This window comes from Sturnira hondurensis, unplaced genomic scaffold (genome assembly GCF_014824575.4).
Source record: "Sturnira hondurensis isolate 20B ecotype Veracruz unplaced genomic scaffold, ASM1482457v3 Scaffold0008640, whole genome shotgun sequence".
Classification (NCBI taxonomy): Eukaryota; Metazoa; Chordata; class Mammalia; order Chiroptera; family Phyllostomidae; genus Sturnira; species Sturnira hondurensis.
Window position 1 is genome coordinate 12,592,552 of NW_028081271.1, and position 23,741 is coordinate 12,616,292.

The 23,741-nt window shown below is 49.4% G+C and overlaps 1 protein-coding gene across 2 annotated transcripts in view; it reads right to left on the minus strand.

The window, feature by feature from the left end:
- Nucleotides 1-21,510, minus strand: part of MFHAS1 (multifunctional ROCO family signaling regulator 1) — a 67,207-nt gene extending 45,697 nt beyond the window's left edge. For both annotated transcript variants that reach the window (XR_005067777.1, XM_037055288.1), the window contains exon 1: nucleotides 18,485-21,510. Coding sequence is in view for 1 of the 2 variants with exons in the window: in XM_037055288.1 (XP_036911183.1) it covers nucleotides 18,485-21,485 (3,001 nt within the window). In the remaining variant the exon portion in view is untranslated. The remainder of the gene's footprint in view (nucleotides 1-18,484) is intronic.
- Nucleotides 21,511-23,741: the final 2,231 nt, after the last annotated feature.

A 23,741-nucleotide genomic window follows, 5' to 3' on the forward strand; every position in this document is an offset into this window, starting at 1 on the left:
TTAAAAAATTGTAAAAGGCCCAAAACTAAAAATTTACTTCATTAAACAAAGCATTAACAAACACACAGACACACACACAAAAAACCTGTTTCAATTCAAGGCAATAAAGGTTTGGATAGAAAGTTCATAAAAGATTAACAAGTAACTTCCAGACACAGCCCCACTGTTTAACTATGAAACAGTCAATCCAATACAGGGCAGGTTTACTTCCAGTTCAGTATCTCTATCACGTCTCTGACTTTACAGTGAGATCTTCCAAGCCAAAATATGCCAGCAATTTGTGCCTTGAAATAAATAGGTGAACTTTCCTCCTCCTCCTTTCCAGCCACAAATGCTCTGGCCATATCAACCACGTTGAAGAGCATACACGAGTAATGTACACATAAAAACATACATGTGTGTACAGTAGCCCCCCGCCCCCACCTGCAGTTTCGCTTTCCATAGTTTCAGTCACCTACAGTCAATCGTGGTCCAAAGATACTACATGGAAAATTCTAGAAATGAGTAATTTGTCAGTTTTAAATTGCACACCCTTCTGAGGGGCATGATGAAATTGCAGGGCACCCCACGGTACCCCACGTGGGACAGGAATCAGCCCTTTGTCCCAAGTATCCCCACAGTGTACACTCCCCACCCGGTCACTACTCAACCGTGGTCTCGGTATTACAGATCTTGTGTCCCAGGTGCCCCCACTTTACTTAGGACTGGCCCCAAAGCGCAACAGTGGTGATGCCGACAACTCGGACATGCCACAGGGAATCTGCAAAGGGCTTCCTCTGAGTCAGGGGTACCCCACCTTTTGGCACATCAGGGCCACACTGGAAGAAGAAGAGCTGTCTTGGGCCACACATCAAACACACCAACACTGATGAAAACTGATGAGCAAAAACAGGTCCGTGCGTAATGTTCATGATCTCCACCACCACAGGCAAGCAAAAAGTCCTCCCATAATAGCCCTACTTAGGCAGCAGCCCTTTTGATAATCTTTTAAAATGATCAAGCAGGTCCCAAGTATGTGGTCACTAACATAGAAGATGTACATATCTGAGTAATAAAACAAAGTGAACTAAATTTATGATTTTGTGTTGAGCGGAAGGCATAGCCGTCCAGGGCCACATGTGGCCCAGGGGCCGGGGTTGGACACACCTGCTGAAATGAAAGAGTGAGTATAGTATGTAAAATAAGATATTTTTAAGAGAGGGAGATCGCACTCACGTAAGTTTTATTTCAATATCTATTGTAATTCTTTCATTTTATTATTAGTTGTTGTTCATCTCTTATGGTACCCAATAGGTTAACGGTAATTTAAAAATTATCAATTACTATACTTTTTTAGCTAACAGGTTAAAAGCCCAGGGCTGTGATGTTGGCCCTAGAAGAAAAAGGCCGTTTGTAACTTCCTGCACTCACGGCAGGCCTTTCTCACCACTGATAAATGCAACTCTAGATTATCGGATACCCAGTCAGTTGGAAGGGGTCTCTCTCTTCTGAACTCCTGTGGCACCGTGTCTAGATTCACCGACAACACATGGAGGCTGCACACGAGCCCCACCACGCTTTCTGGACCAAGGACCTTGAGGACAGGCTCTGAGGGAGATTCCTGCTGAACCTCCCGTGGCACCCACATCTGGCTGGAAGATATCAGTAAATTCCTGCCAAACGAAGATAGGACTCAGCAAATAAACACCCTCATGCCTTCCCGTGCATTGACTCTAAACGTTATCTCATCTCTCTACATTGCTTGAACACTGCGTGGTGTCTTTTAGTTAATAATATGGACAAACTAAGTTAAACAGGTTTTCTGGCAAAGATTCTTTCTGTCCAGCTAGTATGAGCTAAAACCATATGAACCCCTGAGAAAGAGCACCCCAACATTTCCCAGCTGACTGTAGACGGGAACTCTGATGGGAGAAGCAGTTCTCGGCAGACTTGGACTTCCAAACAGAGGGAGCCCAGGCCTTGGATGCCCCTCAGTCCCAACTGCTGGGATCCTGACGACTGATCATCTCCCAAATGATCCTCTTAGGGAAGATGAAACAGCTTGCCAGCCCACAGCGCGATCCGTGGGAAGCCCTTCCTGATTAATCCAGATGGGTCAGGCATGGCATCTGCCTGGGAGGCGCGTCCCTCCTGAAGGAGGTAGTCGTGGTCCCTACAGAAATGAGCAATGTTATAAATGACTAAAATAAAGCAATGTCACCAGTGGCTTCCACAGAGAGTCGCTTATTCCACATCATCACGTCACATATGAAATTTAAACAGTACCTTTGATCTCATACGCAGACCCTAAAGGAGTCATCGGGGGAGGGGGAAAGGGGACAGAAAGGACACACTGATTTTCCACTGCATCCCATGTTTTTTAATCTCTCTAACGGCTGCGAGAGTCCAGAGAAAATTCGTGGGAGCAAACACCGTGAGCCTGTTTTTAATCGCTCATTCCAATCTATTTTGTTTTATCATGATTAGGTTAAAAAGTAGCTAAGGCTTCAACTGTTACTACACAGATGGTGTAAATACCTCCTTGGGTGCAGTGGGGAGGTGGAAGGGGGCAAGAGGAGAACTGCTTCAGAGCTGCTGGGGGCCAGGAGGAGGTGTGCCCGCTGCATGCCAGGTCATTAGCCCAGCCTAGAGGCTGCTCCGCCCACTGCCCCCCATCCTGCCCTGAGGCAGACCAATCTGAGAATGAACAAACAAAGCGCAAACAAAAGCAAGGAACAGAATAGGATGGCAGAGAAGGACCCTCCTACACCAAACAGATTTCTTTAATGGATTTGCTTTGACCTCCGCGGAAAATAAGCTAGAACAAAAGAAGACTCGATAAGCCCAGCCATAAAGAACTCCAGGGCGCAGGGCGTGAATAATTGAGGAGGCAGAGCAAGCCGCCATCAGCGTCGTGCACCTCTCAATATTTTAAAGTGGTGAAAGGTTACCAGATATTTTGTACAGTCTCTTATTTCTTCTACGCGGCCCTTCCGAATTTAAGAATGGGGGGACTTTATCATTCTGCAAATGACATGACTTGCAAAGGGGAGGCTACAAATCTGCTGGAATGCACTTGGAGCCCATTACTGCAGGGCAGCTAAGCAACCCCGTCAAACCAATTAAGTCAGCAGGCAGCATACAGGTCAGCCCCGTTGAGATGAGTCTTATCCAATCACTTCTGCTTTCTGTTTCAAAAAACAAAAGCCCCGGATTTCTTCCCACTGTGGTTAAAATCCACCCCACCCCATCCTTGCACAGGCAGGAGGACTCTGAGGCCCGGAGAGGTTCCTTGGCATGTCCTCGACCTCGCAGCCCCGCACAGGGGCCGGGAGTGCCCCTCCTCGGCATCAGGCAGTGCCTCCTCCGCCCCCGGGACCCATCCCGGGCCTGGGTTATCTCAGAGGGGCCCTGATGACACTCACACCCCCTCTCAGCCCACCTTCCACACTGCCGCCCTCACTGACCTTACAACATGGAACCTGGACTTTCCCCCACTGAATTCTTCAATAGTTCCTTCTCACTCAAGGAAAAAAAAAAAGCAAATAAAAATATTTTAGCTTTATATAGAGCTGCCGAGAGTTTTGTTCTGGTGGGAGGGAAAATGTTAGCTGACAGAGTGGATAGGCTAAAAAATGTTTACACGGAATGTACACTTATGAGGAAAATGGCTGATTCCCAGTAATTCGTCCAACCCTCTTCCCCCGACCCCTCCTCCATTGCAGTTCGGTGACCCTGGTGGTTTGCAGAAAGCCCGCTAGCATCCGCTCTGCTTTGCTGGAGGCCTGCTCCTCTCCATCCAACCCCTCCTACCTCATCCACTCCAGAAGGCTCTTTCCTCAGGCCTTGCCTGGCCCCCGAAGATCTTTTTATCTCAGCGTTTATCACCCAGCCCAGCAAGTGCAGGCTGCTGCTTGCTCCCTGCCCCAGACTGCAGCTTCCCCCGGGGCCAGGCCCTATTCACCCCGACTCTCTGTGACCTGCTCTGTGCCTCCTCATTTCCAGTTAATGTCTACCCAGAGTTAAACACATGCCTTTCACAGACTATTCTGTTTTTTATTCAACCGACCACCCAATTCTGACGGGTGGAATGCTATCTCGTCTTCCTGAGAGGCATTATACACAGAGTGCAGGCCCTGTGGGCCCCGGGTCGAGTCACTCAGCCCTCCTGTGCGCCCCAGTGCTCCTCCCCTGTGGACGGCATCGTGGTGTTCAGAGCTCCCATTTATCAAGCGTACGGGAAGAACCGCTCTGGACATGCGCCATCCATTCCCTCATTGAACCCTCACAACATCAGAGGAGGCTGTGGCAGCAGGAGCACGTGCTCAGGAACTGCCAGGAGTCCTTCTCTTCTGTTTACAGATGAAGAAACCGAGACCCAGGCTTCTCCGCTCCCTATTCCATTGCATTTAAGAGATCAAAGATGCAAGACCTCTTTCTCTGAGGATCACTGAGCATCATGCAAGAAAGCTGCATGGCAGTATTCATCTGTAGCTATCTAGAGGACAACTGTCCTCTGTCCCCCTCCCACCCCCACAGAAAACTATGTACACTCCTTGGGGTGCAGATCTGTCCCATCAGAGAAATGAGCTGTGTTTGAGGAGGAGGAGGAAGTAGGAAGCTACTCATATGGTAAGTAGCGCACACACCCAGATTCCAAGCACTATCAACTAATATGTGTAATTCCTGTAATTTGTGCACTCGTATCCTCAGATGGCCAGGCTGTACATCTGTGCACGGCCCTGAACAAAGCCACCAACCGGAAGCCAGATTCTTCGAAGGCAAGTACTGGTCTACAACTAAAGACACAGGATTCTTTCCTAACAAAGAACAATGCACGCTGTTTTCATTCCCAATTCTCCCCCCTGGTTTTACGGGGGGCTTCGACTTTAATGGCAATCTCCCCACGAGTTAGAGCTGGTGTGCCCTGAGTCACAAATGGCACAATAAATCAGGAGATTTATGAACTGTAAAAAGGGACAGCAGGCGTATTCCTACCTTCCTGGGAACACCTGGGGCCACCTGCGCAGCCCTAGCTCACTTTCTGGAAGCAGTACCTGTTTTTTTGGCTCAGCGACAGAATTTTAACAGCCCTGGTAAGAAACCAGATGCATTCCCCCCTGCTACTCGGGTAAGCTTTTCCTGCCGCCCCCTGTCACACACAGAAGGCTCAGAGGGAGGCAGAAACCGTTCTCAAGAAGTGGTGGAGCGGTTCATACAGCCCTAAGAAGCTCTGGCTGGCTGCAGTGAAGCCTGGCCCAAGGGCCTCCAATGCAAATTCCTGAGAGGACCACACAGAAACAAGTGAATGCCCCTCTGCCCACGCAGAGAAAAGAAGATGGAAATACTGCGGCAACCAGAAAGGACGCACACTGCATCAGAGGGACCCGAGGGTGTGCAGGGGTGTATTTCTCGGGGACAGGGAAAGGCATACAGTCACAGAAGCTTAACACAAGAGAAAAAATCAAAAGGAAACACGTGTCCCAACTTAGAGGGCCCCCCACCTGGGGGTGAGCAGTATCGGCCAGCGGACAGATGCCTCCTGCAGGGGCTTCGCATCCCAGGTTTTGTTACTGTACTTTGGGCACAGAATGGCTCCGCTCTCAGCAGACCACTGCGCTGTTTTGGACATCACGGTGTTCTCCTGGAAAACTCCCATTTCCCTCTCACTCTTCCCCATGCAAGTCATGAGCTACAAGCCCCCTGGATCCAAGGCACGGCAGCTTCCCCATGCAGAAGTGTGGCCAAGGCGAACCAAGGGAAGCCCAGCAAATACTTGTTTTTAATAACATGTTTGGAAGCGCGGCTTGCTCTTTCCTCCCTACCACCTGTCTACATTTGGACATGTTGTGTGAGACGGAAGCTTCTGAAGGCAAACACTTCCACGAGCCCTGGGATACATCTCTTTCTCTGAGAACCTCTTGGGTGAAATTGTTCACTTTAAACAACATAGGCCATTAAGTATCTTTGAAACACAAAAGCTACTCTAACAGGATTTAATTGTTTACTTTTAACAGGCCAAACACATTTTAGTGCCCACTCTTTACTCATTACACTCACAGAAGAGCAAACGGTGCAGATAATCTCTTAAACTTTGAGCCCCGACTGGTACCAGGATTCGTCCAAGGCACATTTCCTGAGCCCAGCTCACCAAGCTGCGGGGTGGGGCTCTGAAGACCGGTCATGGGGCAGAAATAAAAACCACCCCATGGGCCCAGGCGGGTTTTCCCTTACCAGAGAGCTGGGGTAGAAAGGCAGAGGTAAGGTTTTGAGTCAGTGAAACACAGCTCATTATGCTTGTTTTTTCCTTAATTTCTCACATTGACGCAGCATTCATTATTCTATGCTCCCGTCTTATTTTAACCAGCGGTGAATTTATTGGTACACATGTAAGATTTGTAATTATCGCTATGTCTAAACATTACATCACATTATAATGGATGAATTAAGCTGTGAAGTGCATAATTATGCTCAAAAGGATGGTATTCAATACGCATCACAAGAGCCAATTACAAACGATTACTCTTATTTTAAATCACGAAGTTAAGCCTTTATAATTCCCAAGCCCCTGTTTAAGCCCCACCATTCTGACTCAGACATGTGTCTTTTTTCTAATTGCGTCTCATCAGTGTTCTGAGCACAGAGAGGGATTGCCAAACCCAAAGAAAAGAAGACTGAGTATTTCTCCAAATTCTATGAGGTGGAGAACTTGGTGTGATGTCTGCAAAAGAATCTAGAAAGAATCAAAAGCCTGTTAATATAGAACTAACAAAGCAGTCCATCCATTGGTAAAATGCTATAATGTGTGTGTGTGTGTGTGTGTGTGTGTAGATGTATAATCACATACAGGTTTGTAACTGTTCACGCAGAAGCATCTTCAAAATGCATCTTAAGTGACCAACAGCAAGACAGAACAATGACCATGCATGATCTCTTCCTGGCTAAAATATATGCAAATATATTTTCTTTTTCTTAAAAGAAATTCACAAGAAATACTTCACAGAGAAGACAACCTGGGGAGGGGACAATGAAAGATGGCCTTTTGCTTCTCAATAAATATTATTTTTTTATTGCCAGTCCAGTTTACATGGGTAGAGAGATTATGGTACACTGTGCAATTCCTTTTGCTACATCTTTGGATTTAGAAAGATAATAATAATATTTTATTCACTCACAAAGGAAGCTATTAATAAATTGTACTGATGACATCTAAAACTTTAAAACATGTTTTTAAACATCAAAAAGGCAAATAAGCTGGAAAACATCTTAAATGTGATAGACAAAAGGTTATCATCTTTAATGTATAAAATGTTAACATAAACTGAACTCTGTGATTATAGGAAATCACTGTGATTTTAAAAAGTGCCACTAAGATGATCGTGTCAAAAGACGTGGTCACACAGCTTACAAAAGAAGCAACACAGTGAGGTGACATTCACAGAGGAAAACATTCACACTGACTAATTAAAATCTGAGCCACCTGTGAGATACTGTTTTCCATTCACTGTGAGTGCATTTTTTAAAATTCTATTTATTTATTTTTAGAGAGCGGAAAGGAGGGAGAAGGAGAGGAAGAGAAACATCAGTATGTGGTTGCCTCTCGTGTGACCCCCAGTAGGGATCTTGCCCACAACCCAGGCATGTGCCCTCACTGGGAATCAAACTGGTGACCCTCTGGTTCATAGGCCTGTGCTCAATCCACTGAGCCACATCAGCCAGGGCTGTTAGTGCACTTTTTAAGTTGGTACCCAGTGCTGAGGAATGCAGTGAAATCAATCCTGCGTGCCTCACAGGTGGGCTTGTCATGAAAGGCAATGTCCCTGTGGACTGGACCTTACACATGCTTTGCCTTTGACTCAGTGACTCCACTCCGGGGACTCCTGCCCAAATAGGAAAGAACTTTTATGGAGAAATACAGTCATCACAGCATCACTCACAGCAATAAAAACTTGCAATGACCTAAGGGTCCAGTGGTTGAATAAGCAAAGGTAAAAATCCCTTGATGTACTATTTTTTAAGCATGTATAATTACTGTGTAGCTACTAATAACAAGAAACCATGTTCATGAAGCTTAGGTTTAAAAAACAATGTTTAAATTATTTAAACAATATCATGCTAATTATATATTTTACTAAACCTAATCTTAAGGGTAAAAAACTGAAAAGAAATAAAGCTACACATATAATTATGTTAGACACCAGGTACAAGTGTTTTTTTCCTTCTTCTTTTACCTTTACCCTCAAAATTTGTATTTGTTTTAATGATCAAGGAAAAAAAGCATTTTAATGATATTTATAAATAGGAATCACACTGTACTATTCTGCTATGAAAAAAACAAGATTTTTATCCATAAGTTTACCAGATTTCCAAATACAGAGAGGGACAAAAGTAGGTTTACTGTTGTTTGGAAAATAATACAGTAATTAATAAATAACAAGAATCAACCCTGTGTTTCGCATACTTACGACTGTAAACCTACTTATGCCCCACCTTGTATACGTTTAAACCTGAGCTTTCTGGCATAATTGTAGGAACAGCAGCAGCTAACATCTCTTGGGCCCCTGCCACGTGTCAAGCATTGTTCTGAGCCATTCGCGTGCGTTAACGCAGTCTTCAGGACCCCACGTGAGCTAGAAACTCTTGGGATGCCCAAAGCCACGCAGCTAACACGTGGCGGGACATGGACTTGAACCCAGAGGTCTCCCTCAAGAGCTTTTGCAACTAACCACTGTATGATAATGTTTCCATTTCAAAATGCAACACAAAAGTCCAAAAGTTTCAAGTAATCATATACGGTAAATATAAACAAAATATAAAGTAAAAATGTAAAGTATCTTACACTTCCTGGAATTGCAACTACATTGTAACTAAGTATACTCTGATAAACTTGAGGCAAGGGATAAAAGAAAACACTCTCGTACTGCGGTGAGCAGGGTCCATGCTAATGAAGTACATAAAAGATGGTGTTCCACTAGTGCAAAATTAATTCAAAAAAACAGTAATTTTAGTCAGTCTGTGGTATCACAAAAAAAAGCACGGGGTAAAGACAGGGAAACTCAGTCTACAATTAAATGCTAATTGTCTTGTAGCCAAATTTGCCTTAATTGCAGGATCAGTTATGGTTAAAGCGTAAAGGAAGGAAAATCAAGGTTCTTGGAAACATTCCCAGGGATTACAGAGGCCTGCAGCCACCTGGCTGTTAGAATAACCAACCCTCCTCTTCTCCCCGGACTCGGGAGCGGAGGCAGTTTCCAGCGGCACATGCGGACATGGAGCTCCAAGGCAGGTGGGCCCTCAGCCCACCAATAACTTGAGTGTGAGTCTGAGCAGCCCACCTGACACTATCCTTACGTTCTTCCAGCCGTAATTCTCTTCCAATGGTCCTAACAGAGCCCTGCCTGACGGGACAGCACCAGGCTAGGACACTGCTTCCAAAACTCTGGTGTAGGAGCCGGCAGGGGCCGCTGGCAAACTTTTACAGTCCATACATGTAACTTAAAGAAAGAAGCCTCTTCCTTATTACAATTGCTAAATGCGAAAATGCTTTTATGCACACATGCCCACTCCCAGACAGAGTGTGCTGAACTACCTGTAACCCTGTTTTCCCTACCTTTTAAAATGCCATTCTAATTTAGAAATTAGAATGGCCTTTCCCCTCTTCTCCACGCAGTTACCTAGAGATCACCCTTTGACACTCATCTGCTGGGTGGTCCTTTCAGAAACCCCTCTGAGACTCCACCTCTCCCCTGCACCTGACCATGACCTTCACTGACCTTCACATGGGCAGTTCCCATGCATTACCAGACCCAGCATGCCCAGCAGGGGCCACAATGCCCAGCACTTAGTGATACAGAACGGTGATAATTTCCTTAGTGATACATCTAGGAAAATGGGGGGGGGGGGGGTGCGTACATTGGAAAGAAGTAAGCAGGGCAGCACAGTGGGTAGGAGCAGAGGGTCTGGGCTCTGGTCCCAAGATGCCAAGAGGCTCTAATTCTGGGGAATTCACTTTCTAAACCTCAACTTCTCCACCCAAAAATGAGGACAACGCTAATCCCTAGCACCTAGGTTTCTTGGGAGGACTAAGTGAGGTCGGGAGGACTAAGTGAGGTCACCCATGAGAAGCACTTAGCTCTGTCTCTAGTACATGATGAGAACTCAGCAGTTACCGACGCTCGCACCGACGCTCATATTTTTCCCCAACCGTCGACTCTCGGCAAGACTGGTGTGATGATTAATGCACTAATAGCCCTTCTGGCATGAAAAATGGGAGTCTTACTAAAACAATAATGAAGTTGATAAGTCAAACCACAGGACCTAGGAGGAATGGCCTTTTTCTGATCTTATCTCTCCCTCCTCCATTCCTTCCCTTTGTAACTCCCTCTCTTTAACAAAAGAAAGGGAGGGAGGGAGCTTTGTTCTTCTACCCCCAAATTCACTAGCACAGTAACAATGTACTAATGCAATGTTAATTTATGGGCTTCATTTTAGCAGTGGGGAGGATCTGAGTAAATTAACCCTTTGATTCCCTCAGCATGTAATACTCTAAGAAGGGAAAACCACCTTGGCGACGCATCGGTCATCAAAGAAGTCTCTAAGTAGCAGTCATACAGTTTCACGATGACAGTGTCCAATTTAATTTGTATGGTCTTCAGAGTCAACACTCCCTCAGTCCTGGGGTTCGGGAGTCACCGATGACCTAAACCCCTCTCCAAACAAACGCAAATCCATAAACAATTCTGAGAAGTAAATGCAAAGCCCCCTGAAAGAGGAGGCATCTTTTCCATCAACATGCTGATTCGTTTTGGAAGTTTATAGACTCCGGAGAGGCGATGCATTTTTCTATTTCAGCATCCTGCCTTTTAAAGATCTGCCTGAGATTTCCAGCAAACAAACAATCCAAACTGCAAATCGATTGAAAAGCATGACCGGGGCATGACTTTCCACCTAACTCACCTACGCCAAGCAAATTCAAAGCTGTGGCCGGTTTGTCTCAGTGTGATCGTGGGTTGTTTTGTTTTGTTTTGTTTTTTCCGAGAGATTCAAAGCTTCCCCCCCCCCCCAGAAATTACTCTAACATGCAAATGAATTTCTCTGTACATGGTCAGATTTCATATATACAAGAATCAGCCGTCACATCAACCGAAGTCCCTACTCAGCTCCCCGTGGCCAAGGCTGGGTGTTTTGTTTCATTTTTCTAAACCCCCAGCTCAGAACAGACCTCTGCACACAGCAGGTGTTCAGCAGGGAGTGAGGACAGAATCCAGCTAACAAATGTATGGTGCACTGTGGTCTAATTTGGTACTGACCTGGTTCTGAGTCAGTGCAACCTCCAACCCCCTCATCTCTCATGTCTGCCTATGGCCTCACCAATCACTCGACAGCTGCACTCAACACTTAGGTGCAGAAAAGCACCCTGCAGGTGACAGGGAAGGCACAGTCCTCGGGGGTGCTTCTCTCCCGTGGGCTCTGTAGGTGTCAGACCCCCATTAAAACCACACAGGCCACAGAACAGACCAGAGGCTCCACGTCCTACCTTCTGCCCTCTCACCAGCACTAAGGAAGAGGACTTCCCTTGCAGCCAGGTAAAAAGATGGTCAATGATGTGGCATCTCAAGGCCTAGGCTAAAAAGCCCTCCTCTCCTTAAGCCTTGCCCAGCAGAGCTATCCAACCTGCATCCCGTGGGGCCGCATGTGGATATGTTGGCTGTGCCCAACACAAAATTGGAAATTTACTTAAAACCTTCTTTCGTTAGTGTTAGTGCAATTAATGCCTGGCCCAAGGCAACTCTGCTTCTTCCAGTGTGGTCCAGAGACACCAAAAGCTTGGACACCCCTGCTTAGAAAGTTGTCACAAAACCTTTGCAGAAGAATTCCCAGTCAATTTGCCCCAGGCAGGAAGCCACCCACCTCGTTGGTTCCTAGCCACACAGGGGCTTGACTTACAGGTGCCCTTGTACAGCCCCGTGAATGCACCAAAAGCCGCGGAACTGTTTCCTTTCAAAAAGGGTGAGCTGACGGTATGTGAGTCTCTATAAAAGGAGGAAGAAGCAGCAGGAGCAGTAGCCCTTCCTCGGCAAGCCGCCTGCCCAGGAGCAGAAAGGCACACACAGACCAGACAGCAGTCTTGACCCAACAAGCCCAGTGTTCCCTTCCTTCTTGCCCTTCCTTCCAGTGCTCTTGGGCACAGGTTTGCAAAAGCAAAGGAAGCAGATGGAACAGCCTGAGTGTCTGGGGCTGACTGTTCCTTCCGGAGGCAGAGCCTCCAGGCTCCCTGTGCCCTGGGAGCCCACCCCACTCCCACCACACCCCGGGCCTCTGACCTACTCCAATTGCTCACTCCAACTTCCTTTCTGCTTTTGTAGCCCTTGCCTTCTGTAAATCAACAGCTAAAGAAAAAAAAAACACCGGTGATGGCATTTGCGTGTGGCATGGCGGGGGGGGGGGGGGGGGGGGGGTTGTTTTTGTTTTTACTAACTTACTCTTTAAGAAACAAAGCTAAGAGATTATGTTGAGGGAGGAAAATGAGGAGCAGTTTTCAAGCATTTGGTGCCAAAAATAAAAAGTAACAAAAAGTTTTCCCCTTGCCCTCTCCACAAATGAGCTGTCCCGTGTCTGGGAGTTGTCCTCCACAGAGTACAGCCCACGTGGAACCATCCCCAGTTCAGTCCTGGTGGCAACTCTTCCCGGGGCTTCCATGAGGTCAACCCAGCAGCCTCCACTCAGTAAAGAGTTTCTAGAAGGCAATGGCATGTGGGAGAAGGGAAAACAGCTGGCACAGACCATGGAAAACATCTTTCCTGCACCAGCACCATCATACCTTCATCCTCTCCACCATCTACAGTTTCCCTCTTTGAGAGGCCAATGTCAAGGATGGAGTGGGGTCAGGAAGAATGAGCTACGGAGCAGCAGGCTTTGGGGAGGGGAGCGCGAAGGCTCTCTGCATTGGGGGCACTGAAGGCTGGAAAACATTTCCTCATTTCCCTTTGTCCCCCTTGAGAGTTGTCCCCGCCCACTCGTGCACCCACCGCCCAATTTCTGGAAGGGTTAAGAATTGGATACCAAAGGCAGGACTATAAGTAGCAGAAAAATCACGTGGGAAAATTATATATGCCTACCTTAAAGTACACACTTTAAGACAAAAATCATAAGCAATGCAAATGGCACTTTGCCAAGGAATCAATTAAAAAACACCAGAATGTCTTGAGTTCTTTAAAAAAAAAAAATAACCACTCTACTTTGAGCTCCTTCCTACCCGTTGTGCCCTGTACCAGGCCCTGTCCGGGGGGCGTGAGTCCTGCCAGCCCATCCAGCACAGACTCAGACAAGACAGCACGCACCTGCAAAGTGGCAGCACCACACCTCACACGGGAGGGGGCTTCTCCCCTCCTGTGCATGTCATCATGCATGCTCTGTGGCTGCCTGGGATGCCTGTCAACCACTCTGAGGTCACAGACCAGAGGAGGAACAGGACTGGAGTGCGCAGACCAAAATGGGGCCTCCTCGTCCCTCACTCCTGGATGAAGTGGAGGAAGGTGGCCCCCAAAGGAAAGCGATCCTGACCACCACCTGGCAGCCGAACGAGGGAGAATGGAGCCCTGGCTGGGCCTGCCCCACGCACACCCCACCGGGGGTGCTTTCCACAGAGCCTAGAAACACGCACGGAGTGACTCTCCTCTCCACCACAGGCATGGGAGGACCAAGGACTCCAGAGACACCAGAGGGCAAGAAATGAGCATGGCACCTGCCTCCTGGTAGTGAAATAAAAAATAGATTTTCAAAAATAAAGCACACTAATGAAGAAATGCTCAGGTCCTTAATCCTAACAGGTCCCCACAGAGAAGGAAGCCAATGGGTGGATGGAGACAGCAACCAGAAATGGTCGCTCCAACACCAACCTCCACTCCCCACCCCCCACACGATGGAGCAGACGGCCCTCCCTTCCTTACAAACCCATGGGGAGCAACCGTTTTTTCTCAACACAGCCTCTCACCTCATCCCTGAAACAACCCTGTGAAGCACACACTGTAAGTGTTTTAGGTGTTAAAATGAAGTCAGTGAGTAAGAACTAAAAGAGTGGGGTGAGGTTGACTGGGGAGTAAGAAGAGCCAGCGGCCAAGTAGGGTATAAAACCTCTGTTACCAAAAGCTGCCTCCTCCAGGCAGCCCCGGCTACCTGCCCAGGGATGCACCTGTGATTCTGCTCTGCAGTTTAAACAACGGGCACGTACTACTTAACATAATTTAGCCTCCGAAGGCCTTTCTCAGCTTTGAATTCTATCGCACACAGTACTTCTTTCCCCTACTACATGATTAAGGTTTTGATTTTTATAGGAAACAAAACCCAGGAGAGTTCAGAGAGGACTGTTCACAAAACTAAATGCCAAGAGGCATCAATATTAATAAAACTAACCTAAAAAGATTATTTAATAATTTCTGTGAAATTAAAAACAAGGACCAATTCCATCCAAACAACAAGACCATGCTCAGTAACTCTAGGACTGAGCTACGATAAGGCAGGAATTTTGCTTTGCTTCCTTCTCCCCTTCCCCCAAAGGGCCTATTCCAGGGAAAGAGCAGTAATGCAGTGACAATGGGAACACTTGGGCATTTGGGGGAAGGGGAGAGGGAATTTGGGACACAGGACAAAGCAAGGCCATCGCTACAGCGGCACCTGAGAATTTGACTGAACACGTGAATAAAAGAGAAGAAAGACCTTTCTCACAGAAGCCCAGTCCTTCAGCCAACATCTGAACACCTTGGAGAAGCCACAGAGCCTCAGGCGTGTCTCTCGCTCAGAGGAAGCAAGGGAACGACCTAATCAAAGACAAACCAGCCAAACACTGACACCAGCAGAATAAGGCACAATGTGCCCAGTGCCTCAGAGCGGAGCACAATGTGCAAGACCCTGACCTTGGGCAAAAGATGTCAAGTTAATTAGTGAATGGAAGAAACCATCTACAAACCACACACCAATTCTGTGTCTAATGCTTTGGGTTGCTTCCTAGTTATTCTTAAAAAGAACTTTTAACAGCCCTGGCTGGGTGGCTCAGTTGGTTGGAGCATCATCCCGTACACCAAAAGGTTGATTCCCGGTCAGGATACATACTTAGGTTGTGTTGCAAGTTTGATCCTGAGTCAAAGCACATGAGAGGCAACCAATCAATGTTTCTCTCTCAGGTTGATGTTTCCTCTCTCTCCCTCAACCTTCCTCTCTTTCTCTCTCTCTCTCAAAAAAATCAATAAAAACAACAACAAATAATATTTAATAATTTGGACAGTAGGATAATCAGTGGAAAAACTAGGCAGAACCCAAGTTCAACTCTCTAAGACGCACTCCCCCAATTTAAAAGCACACAGCATTCATTCAAATGCTCCAGTGGACAAGCAAAGTACTAAAACCTCACTGCAGGCCTCTGGCCTAGCCGCCACAGCTTACTCAATAACCCACATATCCAACCTCAGGAGCTTTTGGCCTTTCTGGTTTTGATGCTAATCTGGTGGAAACGAACAGAAGCATAAATAAATATCGCACAAGAAGACTTACTCCAGAACACCCAAACAAGGCCGGTGGAGGGAAGCCTGGCTGTTGGGTGCCGGCAGTATGGTCAGTTCGGGCAGAAAGCAGGAGAAGACTCACACACCTGACCTTTAGGCTCATTACAGGCCTTGTCCGAATTTCCAAACGCATCTCCCGTCACTCAACCCATTTGTCTGAGATGAAACAAATCGACAATCTCTCTGACAATATAATCAGATCTTTTTTTTTACAAGAACTTTAAAAACCAAGTGGTCATCAGCTGAGGATTTTCTAAAACATGGCATTTCTTCCATTAATCAAAATCCAAAAGGAACATTCTAGCACTACACTTCCCTTGGCCCAGGTTAGGCTCAAGGTCCTGTTGGCAGCGACAGGGCCGCCATGGACTTCCCACCAAATAGGGTTTAAAGGTATGAGTTCAACTTTGCATTTCTTCTGCACAAAATCAAGAGAGCCAGTAATTTGCTTTTTACTCTCCGTGTCTCAAAAGTGAAAGAGAAGTTAAATTCCAGTTTTTCATATTGTATCAAAATTGTTAGCTAACAGGGGAACTTGACACTTTAATAAAACGTAGAACTAAGTATCCAATTTTTTGATGTTTCTAAAAAGTAACTTGTCTTTGTAACTTCTTAAAAAGTTACCGACAGATCAAAGGTTTCTGCCAACTTAAAATATCCAGGGTCCAGCAGAAGTAACACCTGCTTAAGTGTGGTTGGTAGGGTAATAATATGGGTGTCATAATTTATACTTTCAATTTGAACATGTCACCTAAAATGTCACATGGTGTGCTTGAGTGTGATATTGTTACATTACAGAATTACATGCTTAGGATTTAATAAAAGATTTTGTAATAAAAATGGGGCATTATTTGTGCCAGACTCTGTATTTTAATAATATAGGGACTAGATGAACATATTTAAAATGTATGCCCTAACTAACTAAACACCCAACATTCCTACATCACTTTCTAATTTTTAAATTATTTTAGCTGTTCCCAAGTCTTTCAGAAATGTGCAAATAATAGCAAATGAGGGCTATCACTGAAAAATATGAACGAGAAAAATGCAGTTTTTTCCCCTTGTATCAGTGTGAAGAAGGAACTATTCACATATCTTTTTGTATAGCTTTTGCACTCGCTGCTACTTTTAGAAGAAAATCCTAAACAAAGCAAAAAGATACCTTCTTTCTCCGACCACAAATAAAACAGAACTGTACAGCGTCTGTTATCAAAACACCTGATGCTTTATTCCAACTCAATATATAAGATAATTTTACCATTGTCAACCATGTATGCATTTGTTACATTGAAAATAAGTCACCTCTTCCCTGGACAGAGCCTAGACTGCAAACTAGGTGCGCCTCCTCTGACAGGCAAATAGGTCCAACGAGAACAAAAGAATGGACTTGTTTGTGGAATGTACGACTCTTAAAAAAAAATAAACAGTTGAGGTCAGGGAAAAATAATTCCAACCTCACTGTTTATTCTTCAAAGTTCTTGGCATTTCTCTGCACAGATCTTTACTTGCTTAATAACCTACGTTTTCCTCTTTGTTGTTAATAATATCAGCTTCATCAATGTTCCATCTGGATTAAGAATCGCCTTTAGGTAGCTCCTTCAACCAGCCACTCTGAATATGCAACTCTCAACCCTTTTATTCAATGCAGTAACACGATAAAAACGTGTCTGCTTTCGTGAAGAAAATACAGTGGCAAATACAACACGAACAGAAGCGCCTACCAAGTCTCAGACTGTGACAAGGCACCACCAGATCGTGGTACAGAATGGGCAGCCCAGTTGGCTGGTAACTGAATACGGTGGCCTTTTTCAAGCTGAAGAATTAAACTCGGCCTAGATCGAGGGCAACGGGAAGATGTTACCTTCGGAAATATGGGTGTCTGATTCCTCGCTGATACTGGGACGAGCTGCATTCAGACGGGGACAAAGATCGCCGTGGCGCCCCGTCTTCCGTTTCTTTACTCCCACCTGTGGGTGGGGGACTGAGGGGAGACACTGGCAACGATAGCATCATGAGGCTTGTCCTCAGGACACTCGGAATGCTGTTCCCTGAGCCAACTCCACAAATATCGGACTTGTGGAAAGAATTGCTCCAATGAATGCCTTTCCACATGGGACGCGGACACAGAACAGGGACTCAGGATTCCAGTGAACCAGGCTCAAAAGTCCCAGACAATGAGTGCTGGAGCTCGCTAGCACCAAGAAAGCAAACCTTAAGGCATCTGTGAGGCACCAAATTGCCTGGAAATACCCGAGGAAAGTCCCCTCAGAGATCTTGCCCGTCCTTCGTGCCCACAAGTGTGGTGAGTAAAACAGTGACCCCAGAGCTTAGTCATGAGTGAGACTTGAAAGTTCTGTCTTTACTAATCCATTACTAACACCAGCTGCACTGTCTTCACTAATCCAAACCCGGTGATGAAACATTCTTCTCTGAAGTTTCTTAAGAAAAGTGAGCAAGAAGTTTTACTTTATGACCATACTCTGAATTTAAACAAACAAAAAGACTACAATAGGCATGTCAAACTCAAAGCATCTCAAACCCTTCGCGATGGGTCTAATAAGCATCATAGCCCAAGCTCAGCAAGAGACTAACATCACACACCATCTTCTGTTCGACCATCTGAAGTTTCCTCCCACGAAAGATGGGCAAAATTGGGTGGGGTGGGGGGGGAGGAGATCCAAATGTTTTTTTGGCTAGAACTCACTCTGGAAGTCTGAATCTTCCTTGCAGGAGAGTACGAGGCAGGGGCCTGTATTTCCTACTGCTTGCGTGGTTACTGCCTTTTGCTAGTCCCCAAACATCCCCTGTATTTTTACCTGGAGAGGCCTTCCTGGGAAGCCTGTGAGGTTCAGCAAATGATCTTACAAATGAGAAACAAAAATCTTTTTTTTTAAACAGATGCCTCTTAAATCACAGCACGGAAGAGCTGCTTCCTGCTCTGCACTCACCTGGGAAAGCATGCGGGTTGGGGGACCCTCTCTTAAGGCACTTAGAACAGAGGATGTGCACAGTGTAGTGCAGTCCAGGCCATTCCTGAAGGAGGACATTCAGTTCCTCCACCAAGGGGGTGATGGCTTGCCATGCCGTCCATATATTTGGTAATGACGCGTGGCTGGCGATGGACAGCGTGTCTGGCTGCAGGACCCCCTTGGCAGGTCTGTAACTCACCACCACAGGGACCTTCCCTCTGTAGGCAAAGATCTGAAGTTTCCCGTCTGACCTGTGCACCACATGGCTGTTGATCTGGACGCTGTAGCGTGCGAACAGCCCAGGTGGAAAGGTGAAGGGAAAACTGTACTCGATCTGCAATTGCTCAGCCACAAAAGACTGCCCCGCCAGGTTGGTCCCGTTAATCCAGGCCTCTGCGTGGGGCACCTCGTTCTGCACATAGCACGGGAACTTGTACCAGGCCGTGGACCCGTTCAAAGGCTTGCCCTTGGGTTTATTGAGGCAGTAGCAGAGTCCCATCTTCTCCAGCAGCTCCAGCAACAGCTGCAAATCCTGCTGGGCCTGGACGTGAGGCTTAAGCAGCAACCGAATGACGTGGGCCGGCAAGAGCCCATGAAGCAGAAAGCCCTCCACGTAATGATGGAGCTGAGTGGCAGGGAGCAGGTCCCGGCTGGGCGTGGGCAGCGCCATCACGAGGGAGTTTTCACCCTCGCCCTCGCCCTCGCCCTCTCCGTTGGTCCCTAGGAGCAGCTTATGCAGCAACAAGGAAGGATCCCTCTGGAAAAAGACATTGAGGATGTCGATGAGGCGGGTGAGGTTGTGGAAGACGTGTTCCTTGAGGGCCGGGCTGTCCTCAAAGTAGAGCAGCTTGCCGCTCTCGTGCAGGTAGGACAGGGCGCTCTGCAGCCGGTCCTCCGTCAGCCCTGCCTGCAGGCCCAGGCGAGCCGAGTCCCACCAGCTCAGCCACAGCCGTTGCGCCTGAGGGGGCTGGAAATGCAGCTCCTCCAGCACCTGCCAGGAGCGAGGCAGTACTCTGTGCAAGTTGGGGAAGATGTCCCGGTGCTCAGCCACCGACAGCAGCTTATCCCGCAGGCGGCGTAACTGGCGAGGGTCCCGGCAGCTCACAGGCAACACGGGGGAGAGGATCTGCAGCCTGTGGTTGAGCAGGTACTGGAAGTGGGCCTTGCGCCGCCGAAGGTTCTTGTCTGAAACACCATAGTAGGCTGCGTGGGGGCTGGCCGCGCGCAGCTCGAAGTCCCGGGCCAGCGCCTCGTCCACCACCTGGGCCAGACGGCTCAGCCCCTCAGCATCGTGCTTCTCCTGCAGGGCGATCTGGCGGTGGATGTCCAGACACTTCTCCTCCAGCTCACGCTCGCCACACAGGTCTGCATGCGTGCCCACAATGCACACCACAGCGTGAGGCACCCGGGCCCCGACCCGGTGCAAGAAGGAGCCCACTGTGGTAGGAAATCGCAGGGGCTCATAGGTGGCCAAGTTCACCACCAACACATAAAGGGCCCCTGGAGAGAGGAAGAAGGGCTGGATCACCTCGTAACTTTCATCTCCAGCTAAGTCATACACGATGAACCGCAGGCCCCGGGCAGCGTCGGCTGTCCAGCTGGTCACCTCTATGCCCTTGCTCACAGGAGGAGGTGAAGGTGGGTAGCTCTTGTCCTGGTCCCCTCCTTCACCTGCCTCCACTCTGTCCTCGGTGAGGCAGTGCCGGAGCAAGGTCTTCCCTGCAGCTTTGTGGCCCATCAGGAGCAGCTTGAGGCGGGGCTGCACCGCGGGCTGGGAATGGGCCAGCTCCTTCTGGTAGGCTGCGATATAGGGGATCCCCTTCATACAGACCTCGTAGGGGGGCTGGATCAGTGGATTGTCCTTGATCTTCCACAGGCCCACCCGGGAGAGCTGGCCAAAGTTGTCGGGCAGCACAGCGATCTGGTTCCCCTGCAGCACGAGCTCCTCCAAGCCACTCAGCTCTACAATGGAGTCCGGCAGGTATCGGATCCGGTTGTTATCCAGCCACAGGGTGAGCAGCCGTCCCAGGCCCGAGATCAGGGAGGGCACTGCGGTGAGCTGGTTGCGACTCAGGTAGAGCTCTTCCAGACCAGCCAGGGGCAACAGAGCGGCAGGGAACTCCTCAAAGAGGTTGGAGGAGAGGTTGAGCATTTTGAGCCGCTGCAGACGGCTGAACTGGGGGGGCAGAGCCTGCAGCCCGTTGTTGTCCAGCATGAGGCTCTCCAGGCTGGCCAGCTCACAGAAGCCGTCGGGCAGGGTGCCAAGCTCGGCCCCACTCAGCCAGAGGATCTTCAGGGCACGCAGGGCACTGATATCCTCAGGTAGGCCCCGCAGCCGGTTGCTGGACACGTCCAGTTCCTCCAGCGCCGCCAACTGCAGCAGCTGGTGAGGAAAAGCAGTGAGCTGGTTGTGGTCCACGTCGAGCGTGCGCAGGCGACAGAGGCAGGAGAGAGAGTCGGGCAGGTGCGCCAGCCGGTTAAAGCTGACATCCAGCTCCTCCAGGTGGGCCAGAGCGCCCAGTTGGTCGGGCAGGGCGGGCAGCTGGTTGTGGCTGAGGTTGAGTTTGCGTAGCTCGCGCAGGCTGCTCACCACCTCGGCGCCCAGGAGGGTCAGCCGGTTGTGGCTCAAGTCCAGCTCCGTGAGGTGGTGGCCCAACTCGGCCACCGCCGGGGGCAGCCGGGCAAAGCGGTTCCTGCGCAGGACCAGGACGCGCAGGCTGCCCAGCGCCGACCCCAACCCGTCGGGCACCTCCTCCAGGCCGTTGTTCCCCAGATTCAGCACCTCGATGTCTCCAATGTTAGCCGGCAGCACGAGCTGGGGGGCATCGGGGGAGTCGATCTGGTCGGCCGCATCCCCAGGGCAGCTCCCGGCCGCGCTGAGGGTGAGCTGGCGCAGGTTGCCCCGCAGCTTCCTGGCACGCAGGGCGGCGTCCCGCCAAAGCCTCACCGTCTTCAGGTTCCCACCGTCCTTCCCAGCCATGGCGGGGCCCCGGGCCGACACCCTCGCGCGGGCGCGGGAGCCCACAGCTACATGCCGAGCTGCGCCCGGGCGCGGGCCGGTCTCCCAGTCCCTCTCGCTCCTCCCTCTCCGGCACGCCTCGGCGACCGGCGGCTGTGGGTCCTAGCGCAGCCGGCGGCCCGGCGCCCGCAGCTGGGGACCGGCGGCGACGTGAGCAGCTCCGGGGGGCGCCGAGTCCGCGGCGCGGGGGGTGGCGGCGGCGGCCGGCGCGGGGTGCCGATCGCATTCTCCTTCCTCCCGGGCCATGGGCGCGCCGGGACTGCAGGGCAGCCGCCCGCCGAGCCGCGGAGGGTGCCCGCTGCTCCTCCTCCCGCTCCGCCCGCCTCGCGGCGCCTCCGTGCCGACTCCGGCCCGCTACCCTTGCAGCCGCGGCTCCGCGGCCCGCGGCGGCGTCGCCTCCGCCAGCTCCCGGAGGACGGCGGCGCTCGGCGCGGCGGCGGGCATGTTGCGAGCGCAGGGCCGGGGTGCAGTCGGGAGGAGGGGGCGGCGGCGCCTCCTTGTCTCTGGGTCCCGGGGCCCGGGAGGGAGCGCGAGCGCCGCGTCCCCGGCTCTGGCAGGTCGCGATCTGGAAGCTGCAGCGCCGCCCGGCGGAACGGCCCCCACGTGACCGGCGGAGGCCCCGCGTGTTGCGGGCGCCGCCCCGGGGGCGGACGCCGGGTGCCGGGCTTGGGGCGACTGGCCGGGTGCGGGCCCGGGAGGTAGACGGCGATCGGCGGGAGGCGCGCGGGGAGTGGGCCGGAGGCCCCCGGGCCCTCTGGGTTGGGCTCCTCTTTGTTGACCCTACGCCTCTAGGGATTTCTTTTCTTTCCTGGGGTGCCAGCTTCGCTGTCTTCCCTTAATCTTCTGTATCCCCTTCCCCTTCCACTCACCCTACGTCCACGCCGCAGTGAAGCTGACAGAATTCGGGGGCCTGGGTTTCATTGTAGGAGCTAATAACTACACAAAAGGAGAAATGCAGGCAACCATTCATTCATTTGATAAATATTTACTGGGGCCCTATTCTGTGCCACACCAGCTGAGACACGGTCTCAGCGCCCCCGGGGAAGGCTCTGAGCAGGCCTAATTGGGGGTGGAACAGGGATGGGGGCGCAGGGTGGGGACATTGTTCTGTCCTCACTGCAACTCTGTGAAACAAATACCGTCTCCCCAAACTGCAGGATTTGTTATGCTGTAGGCTCAAGAAAATGGCAGCTGTTTGAGGCAGAATTCACAGTCCAGCGCTCACTTACAAGGTTGCTATTTTCCTCCTTGAGGTCACATCTACGCTCAGTAAATAATTTCTTCAGAATTTACCAGAGCCTTAAAACATATGTAATCTCCAGGTATCACCTCCATCGCTGCCTCCAGATTACTTAATAGTGAAGCAGATACTTTCCAGAGATACAAAACTGTATCTAATTGCTTAAATCCACCCCTTAACACATTATGGCTAGCCCCCACACAGAACCCGTATCCTGCAGGTATTTTATAGTAATAGTTTGTCTCTTCAAAGAGAGCAACTGAACGTGTTGGCTGGAAATCTACCCCGGTGATGATGGTTATCAAGTCCCGCTCTACCTACTTTAGCCAGAGCATGCTCCCTCCCACAGGTGGGTCCTAGAGACAAAAGGTGGGTGTGACCCCAAGGAAAGCTGAGCTGTGTTCACCCAAACGACTTAGTGGGAGATCAAATTGCCCTAGGGCCCCCTGGCCTTCCATCACAAGAAAAATCCTAAGTCACCTATGCTGGCCCTTTTTGTTTCAGAGGAGGAAACAGGCCCAATACAATACATTAAGCAACTTCCTGGCCAGGTAAAGAGTAGAGTCAGGTATGCCAATTCCTCAGGTGGAGTTATTCCCCTGAACGCATCACCTTTATCGTCAGACCCCGAGTCTCCACCCTTCAGCTCCTTCTAACTCAAATCTGAACCTAGCCTGTGGAAGGAGACTGGAGAAGGCATAAGCTTCCTACCTTAAATGGCTGAATTGAAGTCCCAAAGTGGTTTGGATTAGATCTAAATAACCTGGACTAAACTGTTTCCCTTTGGAAGCCATCAGAAAATTACACTTCCATTTGAAATGTCTGGAAATTGCTCTCTTCCTTTGCCAGGAGATAGTGGGTAATTTGCTTTATCTGATGAGGAGAGCTGGCTAGGACCACACAAAACCCTCTCTGAAGCACCAAAGCCTGGTGTGAATGAGTTTGCTCAGCAGAAACACTTTTTAAGCCCCTTGGCT